Here is a 12698-nt window from a genome sequence, read left to right as displayed (position 1 = left end):
TGATTTTTACCTCAACTCCACTTTCCCGCCTTTTCCCCATATCCTTTGACTCCCTTGCTGATCAAAAATTTGTCTAACTCAGCCTTGAATGTATTCAATGACTCAGCCTCCACAGCTTTTTGGGGTAAAGAATTCCAAAGATTCACAACCCTCTGGGAGAAGAAATTCCTCCTCATTTCCGTCTTAAACGGGCGACCCCTTATTCTGAGATTATGCCCCCTAGTTTTAGATTCCCCCATGGCGGGGGTAACATCCTCTCAGCATCTACCCTATCGCGTCCCCTCAGAATCTTGTATGTTTCAATAAGATCTCCTCTCATTCTTCTAAACTTCAATGAGTATAGACCCAACCTGTTCAATCTTTCCTCATAAGACAACCCTTCCATACCCAGAATCAACCTAGTGAACCTTCTCTGAACTGCCTCCAATGCAAGTATGTCCTTCCTTAAATAAGGGTACCAGAACTGTACGCAGTACTCCAGGTATGGCCTCACCAGCACCCTGTAAAGTTGTAGCATGACTTCCCTTCTTTTATACTCCATCCCCCTGGAAATAAAGGCCAATATTCCGTTTGCTTTCCGGATTACCTGCTGCATCTGTATGTTGACTTTTTGTGTTTCACGTATGAGAACACCCTCTGAACCGCAGCATTTTGTAGTATTTCTTCATTCAAATAATATTTTGCTTTTTTATTTTTCCTCCCAAAGTGGATGACTTCACATTTTCCCACATTATATTCCATCTGCCAAATTTTTGCCCATTCGCTTAACCTGTCAATATCCCTTTGCAGACACTTTGGGCCCGATTTTAGCACCCGCTACCGGGTGCGTTCTCGGCGGGGGGGCCCCGAAAATCCCGAAATCCAGGTGCGGGTCCGGATCGCGCCTCAATCCCGCCCACTTCCGGGTTCCGCGCTGACGTGCGGGGGTGCATGCGCAGCCCCCGCTGGTGGGAATCCCGCAGGCAATTAAAGCCAGCGGGATGCCACTTGAGTGTATTTACTTTGCTTGTTCAGGTCATTAACTGACTTGATTAAGGGACTTTGTGTGATTTTGGGTAAACATGGGACTGTTTCACACACTGGGGGAAACACTCCCAGTTGAAATGGACGTGTTGTAGCCATCAGCCTGTGGCAGCTGCAAAGGTCCATTTGACAGGTGGGGCGGGGGGGGTGGGGGGACCCTCAGCCATTGCAGGAGGCCGCTCTGTCACTTGGGACAAAGTTTGGCCTCCACCACCCTCCTCCTGATGGTCGAAGTCACCAACCTGCACACTTACCCAGGGGTCCGGAGACATGTACCTACCTTGCGGACCCCCTCAGATGTACATCTTGCGGATGGGGGCCGCCGTAGCTGCAGGCATGACCTCCTCGGAGGGCGAAAGCATCACCAGCCTCGCCATCCACCTCTGACACGTGGAGCTCCAAAACGGAGTGCTGTGACACATCCACCTGTACAGCAGGAGGGAGGGCTACTGCAGAGAGAGATGCGTCGCAGAGGGCACTACCCTCGCCACACGTTCCACAGACCGAGGCTCAGCCTCCTGGACCTCTCTGAGCAGCAGTGCACACGGAGGGGCTCAGAGTCAGTCGACATGTAGCCGTGGACATCTGCAGCCTCTTTCATGCCGAGCTGCTCCTGGCTGGCCCGTGCACCATCTTCCTACCTGTCGCTGTCAAAGTCACCACTGCCCTCCCGAACTTCTGCTCCACAGCCTTCCAGGCTGCAACCGGGGACATCCCCGGTGTCTCTCAGTCGTTTGTGCAGAAGAGCCCTGCAAATACACCTACACCCACTCTGCAGTGACACACTGGGTGGCATCAGTGGTGGGTCCTCATAGGGATACCCAGGAGCGGGCATTATTGCACAAACCGGACAGGATTCGCAAAGACATGGCAGTAGTGGAGCCAATATAATGTGTGATGTGAGTTGTTCTTTAATTCAATAGAAGTAAGAACCATGACAAACCCTCAAACACCCTTGTGCATCCCCTTCATGCTCACGACACGTTTGCCTTACGCTGCCTACTACACATATGTGATGCATGCCCTGTGGCTGCAGCACAGGTGGTGGCAGGTTGAGTGAGGCTGGCCGTGAGAGAGATGCACGAGAGGGTGAGTATGGGATAGAGCCATGAGATTGTAGGAGGATTGGGTTGCGTGGTAGTGGCGGGGTGAGTACTCGCGAGGTGAATAGGTGCAGGTAAGATGAGGATGAGGTTTGAGTGGGTATGAGGGGTCATGTGACAGAGTAGTGTTGGCAGTGCTGAAGGAGATGTGGGGTGGGGGCAGTGTTGTGGCAGGCAGAGTGTAGGGGAAAGACTACGTGTTCTCACTGTGGCTGACCTACTGAGGTCATTGGAGCGCCTCCTGCACTGTATGCAGGTGGGCGATATGTTGGTGGCACAGCTGACCCCCTCTGCCACCTCGAGCCAGGCCTTCTTGGTGGCAGAGGCAGGCCGCTTCCTCCCGGCCGCCGGGGGGAAGATCTCTGTCCACCCCCTCCTCCTCACCCCATCTGATGATACCTGGGGTGAGGCATCATTAAACTGGGAGCAGCCTTCCCCCTGGGCGGCTCCATGCTGTAATTTTTTCTGTTTGTGGCAGCATCTGTCAGTGGAGGACTGCCCCTTTAAATAGAGCGCCTCCAGCGGACAGATCTTACTGCGCATGCGCAGCCCGCCCGACGCGCAAATCAGCATCGGGGAACCCGGAGGAGCAGGTAAGTGGATCCAATTAGTGTGTTGCCTGCTACGATCGCGCGGGCAACCCACTAATTTCACCGGGCGCGTTTTCAACGCGCCCGCTGGCCTACCCGCCGGGAACCCGCACCCTTGGTAAAATCGGGCCCTTTGTGTCCTCATCGCAACTTGCTTTCCCACCTATCTTTGTATCATCAGCAAATTTGGCCACAAGACACTCTGTTCCTTCATCCAAGTCACTGATATACATTGTAAATAATTGAGGCCCCAGCACTGATCCCTGCAGCAGAGGGAGGGAGAGGGAGAGAGAGAGAGAAAATTCAAGTTGCAGATTGCCATTTTGAAAATGAACCTTTTATCCCGACTCTTTGTTTTCTGTTAGTTAGCCAATCCTCTATCCATGCCAGTATATTACCCCCAACACCATGAGCTCTTATCTTGTGCAGTAATCTTTTATGTGGCACCTTATCGAATGCCTTTTGGAAATCCAAATATACTGCATCCATTGGTTCCCCTTTATCCACCCTGCCCCTTACTTCCTCAAAGAACTCTAATAAATTTGTCAGACATGATTTCCCCTTCATAAAACCATGTTGACTCCTCTATTTTATTCTCGTAGTTTGCTGGAGCCTGCCTCAGCTCTTCACACATTGTGTCTTGTAAATGTCTTTTATTTCTCTAATCTTGCCTATTATTTCTTATGTTAATATAGCTTCAGCTATTTAACCATCTCCCGTTTTCCAATTAAATACTTAACAGGTCATTCTGCTTTGTATGTGTGCGTGAGTGTGCACGCATGTGTTTCCCCCCCCATTCCCTTAGTTCTGTTCCTTTTTAAATCCTGTTCATCTGATATTTTTTCCAGTTCTGATGGCTGCTCTAATCTGAAACATTAACTTACCTATTCTCTCCACAGATGCTAACTGAAGTACTGTGATTACAGGATCCATACATCTGTTCAAATTTATTCACTGGAATTTTTTCCGCTTCCCCGGTCCTCAATTTTTTTCTCCTTTTTGGTCCCCTCAGGCCACACGCTACCACTAGGTGGAGTAGGCAGGCCTCTACCAATGTCATTGTACAATGAGTGGTGCACAGGAGGAACTTCAAAAGACAGGCTCTGACTTTCCCCCTTAGCCAGTATTTTTTGGGGGAATGAGGAGGGGAAAGAAAGTGTGGCCCTGGAAATCTGGAAGCTATTTGGAATTAGAAATCCAAAACTACGATAATTTCCAGACTCCACAGGAGTTGTACCCATATAACCGTTTTCTGGTAAAGGATTTACTTGAAAAAGGGATGCCCTTCAATACACACCTGCTCTGATTTGTTAAAATCATGACATTTGTTTTGTTAATGGTCTGCTATGGGCCTCTGACTTTGGTGTCCTTGCTCAGTTTGCTAGTAGCACAGGACAGATTCAGGGATAAACATACATCTTTCATAGGCCTGTCAACAACAAGGAAAGATTAGGAGTAAGAGTGTCACAAGTTGAAAACTTATTTTAAACATTTGGAGTTTTTTTATGTAACTAGGGTAACATGTCAAAATAGGTCACTTTTGTTTTCTTGTCAAATGGGGATCAGTTCCACGGCCACTGATATCTCACCCAACTGATCATCTAATATGTTTGAGGGGCATCACAGTAGATCCAAATCCCATGTCCATTTGATATTCACACACAGCCCCTTCTAGCAGAGATAGTGATCAGGAGCTGGAACCCTGGCTAATTTTTCCTCTCCCTAATACAGGGGCACTTCACCCAATTACAAGCCAGTTAAGATCAGCAAACTCAGCACAGACTGAAGATCAAATCTGGGACCTTCCTGTTCTATGATTCATCCCATTGATCCATGCCATGGTTACATTTTCAAATCAACTGAGCAATTGTCACTGATGAGCTACATTGAACAGGTGTGCATTTATCCTATATCAGGTTTCCTTTAAAACAAAAAGAATTTCATAACTTTACATTTAAAATTCACATATATATCAAAAACAGCAATATGTCTTTCAGCTCAAACTTACCTTTCAGCCAAAGGTCATCTTTGAGGGCTTCTGCAAAGGCAGCAGCTCCAGTATCGCCAATCAGTGTGTTACAATTCAGGGTAATGCGACGCAAACCAGTCATACAATCTAGATCAGGACGCCTATAACGAAGACTCTCTGCCCAGACCTCACTGTGCCTTTTTGTTGCTTGGTGCTGTATAAAACAGAAGCACATGATTTTTATAATACATTAAAATAATTTAGAATTAAATTGTAAAACAATAACTTTGATGCTAAATTTCTTACTATATTGTGATTTAAATCTGAAAAAAAAAACAGGCAAAGAGTAATAAAAACCTGCCTTAATAATGTTGGTCATGTGCTCTGCTCCACGCCATGTTAAATTACAGCCCGTGAAGTTGACTGTTTTGATCGTTGCAGAATTCTTCACACTCTGGCAAATTACTAAAATAAAAATACGTAAGTTAGATTTTACAAAATTTGATTATTTAACATTATGAGCTATCAAGTAAAAGAAATGTGGTAGAAAAGTAACTCACTTTCTAGTCCTTCATCTCCTATTGGACAATTAGCTAATGAAAGGTTCTGCAATGTTTTTGTCTTGGATAACCCCTAAAAGAATTGCACATGATATTTACAATTAATACATCAAAAAGTACTTACGGACATTATACACAAAGTACAACAACATTCTGGGGTTGCCAAACTTAAGTTTGAGAAGTACTGACATTGACCATTTTTCTCTTATGGTAGGTCGTGGAGGAAACTGGAGGGGTGGGGGCACATTGGGTGGTGCTTGCAAAAGTGCGGGGGAGGGGGCAAAAAAAAAGAGGATGGTACAGCATCTTGGGGGGGTCCAGCCAATCGTGGGGTCATGGCGCACCAGGTGAGCTTTTTTGGGCCTGGTTGAATGCTTCTCCTCCAGGTCCACAAGCAGTGCAATAAAGGCACTCACCTCATGGATACAAAATTGGATTGACGGCAGAAGACAGAGGGTGGTTGTAGAGGGTTGTTTTTCAAACTGGAGGCCTGTGACCAGCGGTGTGCCTCAGGAATCGGTGCTGGGTCCGCTGTTATTTGTTATTTATATTAATGATTTGGATGAGAATTTAGGAGGCATGGTTAATAAGTTTGCAGATGACACCAAGATTGGTGGCATTGTGGACAGTGAAGAAGGTTATCTAGGATTGCAACGGGATCTTGATAAATTGGGCCAGTGGGCCGATGAATGGCAGATGGAGTTTAATTTAGATAAATGTGAGGTGATGCATTTTGGTAGATCGAATCGGGCCAGGACCTACTCCGTTAATGGTAGGGCGTTGGGGAGAGTTATAGAACAAAGAGATCTAGGAGTACAGGTTCATAGCTCCTTGAAAGTGGAGTCACAGGTGGATAGGGTGGTGAAAAAGGCATTCAGCATGCTTGGTTTCATTGGTCAGAACATTGAATACAGGAGTTGGGATGTCTTGTTGAAGTTGTACAAGACATTGGTAAGGCCACACTTGGAATACTGTGTACAGTTCTGGTCACCCTATTGTAGAAAGGATATTATTAAACTAGAAAGAGTGCAGAAAAGATTTACTAGGATGCTACCGGGACTTGGTGGTTTGACTTGTAGGGAGAGGTTGGATAGACTGAGACTTTTTTCCCTGGACAGTAGGAGGTTTAGGGGTGATCTTATAGAAGTCTATAAAATAATGAGGGGCATAGATAAGGTAGATAGTCAAAATCTTTTCCCAAAGGTAGGGGAGTCTATAACGAGGGGGCATAGATTTAAGGTGAGAGGGGAGAGATACAAAAGGGTCCAGAGGGGCAATTTTTTCCACTCAAAGGGTGGTGAGTGTCTGGAACGAGCTGCCAGAGGCAGTAGTAGAGACGGGTACAATTTTGTCTTTTAAAAAGCATTTGGACAGCTACATGGGTAAGATGGGTACAGAGGGATATGGGCCAAGTGCAGGCAACTGGGACTAGCTTAGTGGTATAAACTGGGCGACATGGACATGTTGGGCCGAAGGGCCCGTTTCCATGTTGTAAACTTCTATGATTCGATGATTCTATCTAGCCCTTCCCGTCTGATTCCTGCTTTCACCTGATGTGAATCAGAAGCGATGAGAAACCCGAACTGGTACGGTTAAATTTGTTTGACATTTTTAATACATAAAAAATTAAGTGCCTCAACTATCGCAATGAGGTATATTGGCCCGCCGGCTTTAAGTGGGGATGGGACTTCCGGGTTTCTGTTGCCTGCGCCACATCCAAACGCACCTGGGTTAAACCCGGAAGCGGGCACATTGGAGCCGGGATGCGGTCCCGTTCCAAAAATCAACTATTTTTATTGCCCACCCGCCCCCAACCCATCCATTCTTGGGGGTTAAAATTACCCCAAGCAGTCCATAAAACTTACTCAAGAAATGTATTGTATAGAATATACCCAGGACTAACTTTCAAGACTGTAATTTTGTTTTAGTGTCAGAAGACAGCTGTTTGAGCTTCAATTTTGTGGCTTACGACAGCTTGAACCCGTTTGATGAAATTATTACTTTGTAATCACTCCCATGCAAGTTGGAGCCAACCCAAGATGGTTAAACAGAAATTTACTTTAAGAGGGAAGTTTAGTTACTCCAGGCTCAAAGCTATGGTGTAAGCCTATATTTGATGCACTTCTTTCCACTGGCCAGGGTTTAGTCATTTGTTTTCCCCACAAAACATTCTCAGATCAAAAAGGCAGGAAAATCGTTTCTGCTAGTAGTGCTCTTGAACAGACTGCAACAGGTAATTAACAGATGTTACTAGTATCATTTTTTTTGATGGAAATGCAGCCTTACAGCTGATGTTTTCTCACCTTTGTTAATGCTATAAGATCTCTATGCCTCAAAGGTATTCCTTGTAACTCCAAAGTTTTTAGAGCACTGGAAACACTCAGGCAATCTCTAATTGACTTGCAGAGTTGAATTGTAAAATCTTTTGACCGGATAGCTGGTATGCGTTTTCTGAAGTGCTGTTTATACCTTTCACACCCTTTAGAAAACAAAAACCAAGAAAAAATCCTAAAACACAAATGCTTACATGCAATTTGCAAAAATGTTCTTACTATAACAGTAACAGTAACAGTGTTCTTTAGTGTGGCATGCACAAATGGAAGAGAAACTTCACATCGCAGTTTAGTATCAACTGAAGCTAACTGCCCCCACACCCAATGTATCCCAGAATGACTTCCAATACAATCCAACAGGAGATGGGACTTCACATCAGCCTAAAGACTGCTCTGGAGCTAACCAACCCACAGAAACCTCACCACACATTGGGAGATTTGCATTCCCAACCTCTAGCTCGAATTCCAATGATTGGATGGATCCATTTTGGCTTTCATGTTCATTTCATGTCTCTTCTCTTCCTCCCCTATGCTGTGAAGCCAGTCCAAGGCTTGCCCAATAATCAGCATCATCAGAGCAACTTGGCATGCATTGAGTCCCAATTCAAAGATCCATGCCAGCAGAAAAATTGACATTTTCCAAAAAAAAAGTTAAATAAATTCTAGAGTTTACCAGAATGGTGCTAGGGACGAGGGACTTCAGTTATGTGGAGAGACTGGAGAAGCTGGGGTTGTTCTCCTTAGAACAGAGGAGGTTAAGGGGAGATTTGATAGAGGTCAAAGGGGAAGATAACAAAGGCAGGAACCTGAATATTCAAGAGTACTTGACATTTCGGAAGGACAGGAAGCTAGGAAAAGATGGAGGGGTAGCTCTGTTAATTAAGGATGACATGAGTATAATAGAGAGAAATGACCTTAGTTCTAAAGACCAAGACGTAGAATCAGTTTGGGTAGAGATAAGAAATAGTAAAGGCAAGAAGTCACTTGTGGGAGTAGTTTATGGGCCCCCTACATCTACATATAGATTGGACGAATCTGATTGGCAACGGTAGCCTGGAAGATGAGTTCATAGAGTGATTTTGGGACAGTTTCTTAGAGCAGCACCTTCTAGAGCCAACCAGAGAGCATGCTATTCTAGATCTGGTAATGTGTAATGAGACAGGATTAATCAATGACCTCATTGTAAAGGAGCCGCGAGGTAGCAGTGATCACAATATGATTGAATTTCACATTCAGTTTGAGGGAGAGAAGAGTAAGTCTAAGACTAGTGTTTTAAACATAAAAGGGCAATTATGAGGGCATGAAGACAGAGGTGGCTAAAGTGAACTGGGAAATTAGGTTAAGGGATAGGTCAGTAGAGATGCAGTGGCAGACATTTAATTAGATATTTCATAACACTCAGCAAAGGTACATTCCAGTGAGAAAGAAAGACTCCAGGGGAAGGACGTACCATCCGTGGCTAACTAAGGAAGTTAAAGATAGTATCAAATTGAAAGAAAAAGCATACAATTCCGTGAAGATTAGTGGCAGGTCAGAAGATTGGACAGAATATAAAAAACAGCAAAGAATGATTAAAAGAATAATGAGGAAGGAGAAATTAGAGTACGAGAGAAAGCTAGCTAGAAATATAAAAACAGATAGTAAGAGTTTCTGCAGGAAAAGAGCAAGTACAGTGAGCGTCGGTCCTCTAGAGAGCCTGCGGAATTAATAATGGAGAATAAGGAAACGCCGGATAAATTAAACAGATATTTTGCGTCCGTCTTCACTGTAGAGGATACAAATAAAATGCCAGAAATAATTGTGAATCAAGAGGTGAAAGGGAGGGAGGAACTTAAAACATTTACAATCATCAGGGAAAGGGTTCTGAAAAAATATTAGAACTAAAAGCTGACAAGTCTCCAGGTCCTGATGAACTTCATCCTAGGATCTTAAAAGAAGTGGCTGCAGAGATAGTAGATGCATTGGTATTAATTTTCCAAAATTCCTTAGATTCTGGAAGGGTCCCATCAGATTGGAAAATAGCAAATGTAACTCCGCTATTCAAGAAAGGAGGGAGACAGAAAGCAGGAAACTACAGGCCAGTTAGCTTAACATCTGTCATAGGGAAAATGCTAGAATCTATTATTAAGGAGGTTATAGCAGGGCACTTAGAAAATCTCAATGTAATCAGGCATAGTCAACACGGCTTTGTGAAAGGGAAATCGTGTTTGACTAATTTATTAGAGTTCTTTGAGGAAGTAACAAGCAACATGGATAAAGGGGACCCTGTGGATGTGCTGTACTTGGATTTCCGGAAGGCTTTTGACAAGGTGCCACATCAAAGGCTACTACACAAAATAAGAGCTCATGGTGTAGGGGGTAACATATTAGCATGGATAAAGGATTGGTTAGCTAACAGGAGACAGAGAGTAGGCATAAATGGGTCATTTTCAGTTTGGCAAGATGTAACGAGTAGGGTGCCTCAACTATTTACAATCTTTATCAATGACTTAGATGAAGGGACCGAATGGTTGCTAAATTTGCTGATGACACAAAGGTAGGTAGGAAACTAAGTTGTGAAAAGGACATAAGGAGTCTGCAAAGGGATATAGATAGGTTCAGTGAGTGGGCAAAAATTTGGCAGATGGAGTACAATGTGGGAAGATGTGAACTTGTCCACTTTGGCAGGAGGAATAGAAAAGCAGTATATTATTTAAATGGAGAAAGATTGCAGAACTCTGAGGTACAGAGGGATCTGGGTGACCTCGTATATGAATCACAAAAAGTTAGTATGCAGGTACAGCAAGTGATTAGGAAGGCAAATGGAATGTTGTCATTTATTGCAAGGGGAATGGAATATAAAAGTAGAGATGTTTTGCTACAATTGTACAGGGCATTGGTGAGACCACATCTAGAATAGTGTGTGCAGTTTTGGTCTCCTTATTTAAGGACGGACATAATTGCTTTAGAGGCGGTTCAGAGAACGTTCACTCGACTGATTCCTGCGATGAGGGGGTTATCTTATGAGGAAAGGTTGGACAAGTTGGGCCTGTATACATTGGAGTTTAGAAGAATGAGAGGTGATCTTATTGAAACATATAAGATCCTGAGGGGACTTGAAGGGGTAGATGCTGAGGGGATGTTTCCCCTTGTGGGAGAGACCAGAACTAGGGGCCACAGTTTAAAAATAAGGGGATCTCCCATTTAAGACGGAGATCAGGAGAATTTTTTTCTCTCAAAGGGTCGTGAGTCTGTGGAATTCCCTTCCTCAGAGAGCGGTGGAGGGTCATTGAATATTTTTAAGACTGAGTTAGATAGATTCCTGATTAATAAGGGAGTCAAAGGTTATAGTAGGTCGATGGGAAAGTAGGGTTGAGGTCACAATCAGATCAGCCATGATCTTATCAAATGGCAGAGCAGGCTCGAGGGGCAAAATGGCCTACTCCTGCTCTTAATTCTTATGTTCGTATGTAGGTGCTCAAAATCATGAACAGTTTTGACACAGTAAATAGGAGAACCTGTTTCCTGTGGCAGTCTGTATTTGCCGTTGTCTGTTTTGTTGTCCCTTTTTAATGTCGACACCACTTCAGCCGTTTCCAAACCGACGGTACCTTCTCAGTGCTCAGTGATTCCTTCAATGACCTTGAAAACCTCACAAATTTCATCCCTAACCTTGGTACATAGACCAGGCTTTCTCTTTCCAGCTTACAGCGCATTCATTCATAATTTTACGTTAAAATAACTCAAACAGAGCGAAAGCTGAGCGGGGATATGAAGCACGGCGGCAGCGGAGGACGGAGACTAGAAGGACAGGAGCTGAGCGAGAGCGGAGCGGGGATATAAAGCGTGGCGGTAGCGGAGGACGGAGACTAGAAGAACAGGAGCTGAGTGAGAGCGGAGCGGGGATATAAAGCGTGGCGGTAGCGGAGGACGGAGACTAGAAGAACAGGAGCTGAGTGAGAGCGGAGCGGGGATATAAAGCGTGGCGGCAGCGGAGGCCCAGGACTAGAAGGAGCGGGAGCTGAGACCGACTCAAACACAGGCAGAATTTTGAAACAGTGACGTCAGAATCAGCGCAGAGAGGAAGGAGCGACAGAACCCGAGGAAACTAAGATAAGTATCGAGGGTAAGTATTGAGGTATAATCTAAGATAAAGAACTAGAATAATTAAACTATGAATAATTAAAAAGCGTGAGATTTTCCAGTAGCATCCGTTCCGCTGGGGTAAACAAATCCCGGACCCCGTGATGTCACAGGACAGGAGGTTGGCGAGTAAATTTTTTTTGCTCTCTAAGTTAGAGTAGTTTAAACTAGGAACCTATAACTTGCTAATACTTTATTAAATAAATAATTTAAACTAGATAAATTAATTAGTTTTTTAAAAAAAACTAAAAATAAACCAAGTGAATTACTTACATAAAAACTTTGATTAATTAAATAAATAAAATAAGGTTAGATAGGGATTGCAGTGCAGGTGGTGTGCCGTAACTGCAGCATGTGGGAGTATGTGGAGAGCATCATGTTCCCAGGCAACCACATCTGCAGCAGGTGTCTGCAACTCGAGGAACTTCGAGGTGCAGACATTGTGATGGGGGGGGGGGGGGGGGGATGGGGGGGGGGGATGGGGGGGGGGATGGGGGGGGGGGGGATGGGGGGGGGGATGGGGGGGGGGGGATGGGGGGGGGGATGGGGGGGGGGGGATGGGGGGGGGATGGGGGGGGGGGGGAGGGGAGGGGAGGGGAGGAGGGGAGGGGAGGAGTTACCTAGACATTTTCACCCAGGAGGCAGTCACACCCCTTAGGTTAGGTAGTGGTTTAGATTGGGTTAGTGGTCAGGGACAGGAGGATGCGACTGTGAGTCAGGCAGGTAAGGGGACCCCAGATGCAGTGGTGGAGGAGAGTCAGCCTTTGCCCTTGTCCGACAAATACGAGGTACTTGCTACCTGTGCGGATGAGAACAAAGACTGCAGGGAGGATGGGCAAATTGACCACGGCACTGTGGTACAGGAGGCCATTCAAGTGGGGGGGCGGCGAAAAGGAATGTGGTAGTAGTAGGGGATAGGATAGTCAGTGGGTTATACTGTTCTCTGCAGCCACGACCAGGAGTCCCAAAGTCTGTGTTGCCTGCCCAGTGCCAGGGTT

General features: G+C 45.2%; 1 protein-coding gene across 3 annotated transcripts in view; it reads right to left on the bottom strand.

The window, feature by feature from the left end:
* The window catches only part of cep78 (centrosomal protein 78), a 93973-nt gene that overhangs the window by 69478 nt on the left and 11797 nt on the right, over positions 1–12698 (bottom strand). For all 3 annotated transcript variants that reach the window (XM_067983117.1, XM_067983119.1, XM_067983118.1), the window contains exons 3-6: positions 7549–7724; positions 5246–5318; positions 5047–5150; positions 4725–4899 (exon numbers count right to left, since the gene is read on the bottom strand). In XM_067983117.1, the coding sequence (XP_067839218.1) occupies positions 4725–4899; positions 5047–5150; positions 5246–5318; positions 7549–7724 (528 nt within the window). The remainder of the gene's footprint in view (positions 1–4724; positions 4900–5046; positions 5151–5245; positions 5319–7548; positions 7725–12698) is intronic.

This window comes from Heptranchias perlo, chromosome 4 (assembly GCF_035084215.1).
Source record: "Heptranchias perlo isolate sHepPer1 chromosome 4, sHepPer1.hap1, whole genome shotgun sequence".
Classification (NCBI taxonomy): domain Eukaryota; kingdom Metazoa; phylum Chordata; class Chondrichthyes; order Hexanchiformes; family Hexanchidae; genus Heptranchias; species Heptranchias perlo.
Note: the sequence above shows the minus strand (reverse complement) of the source record. Positions and strands in the feature narration are given on the sequence as shown.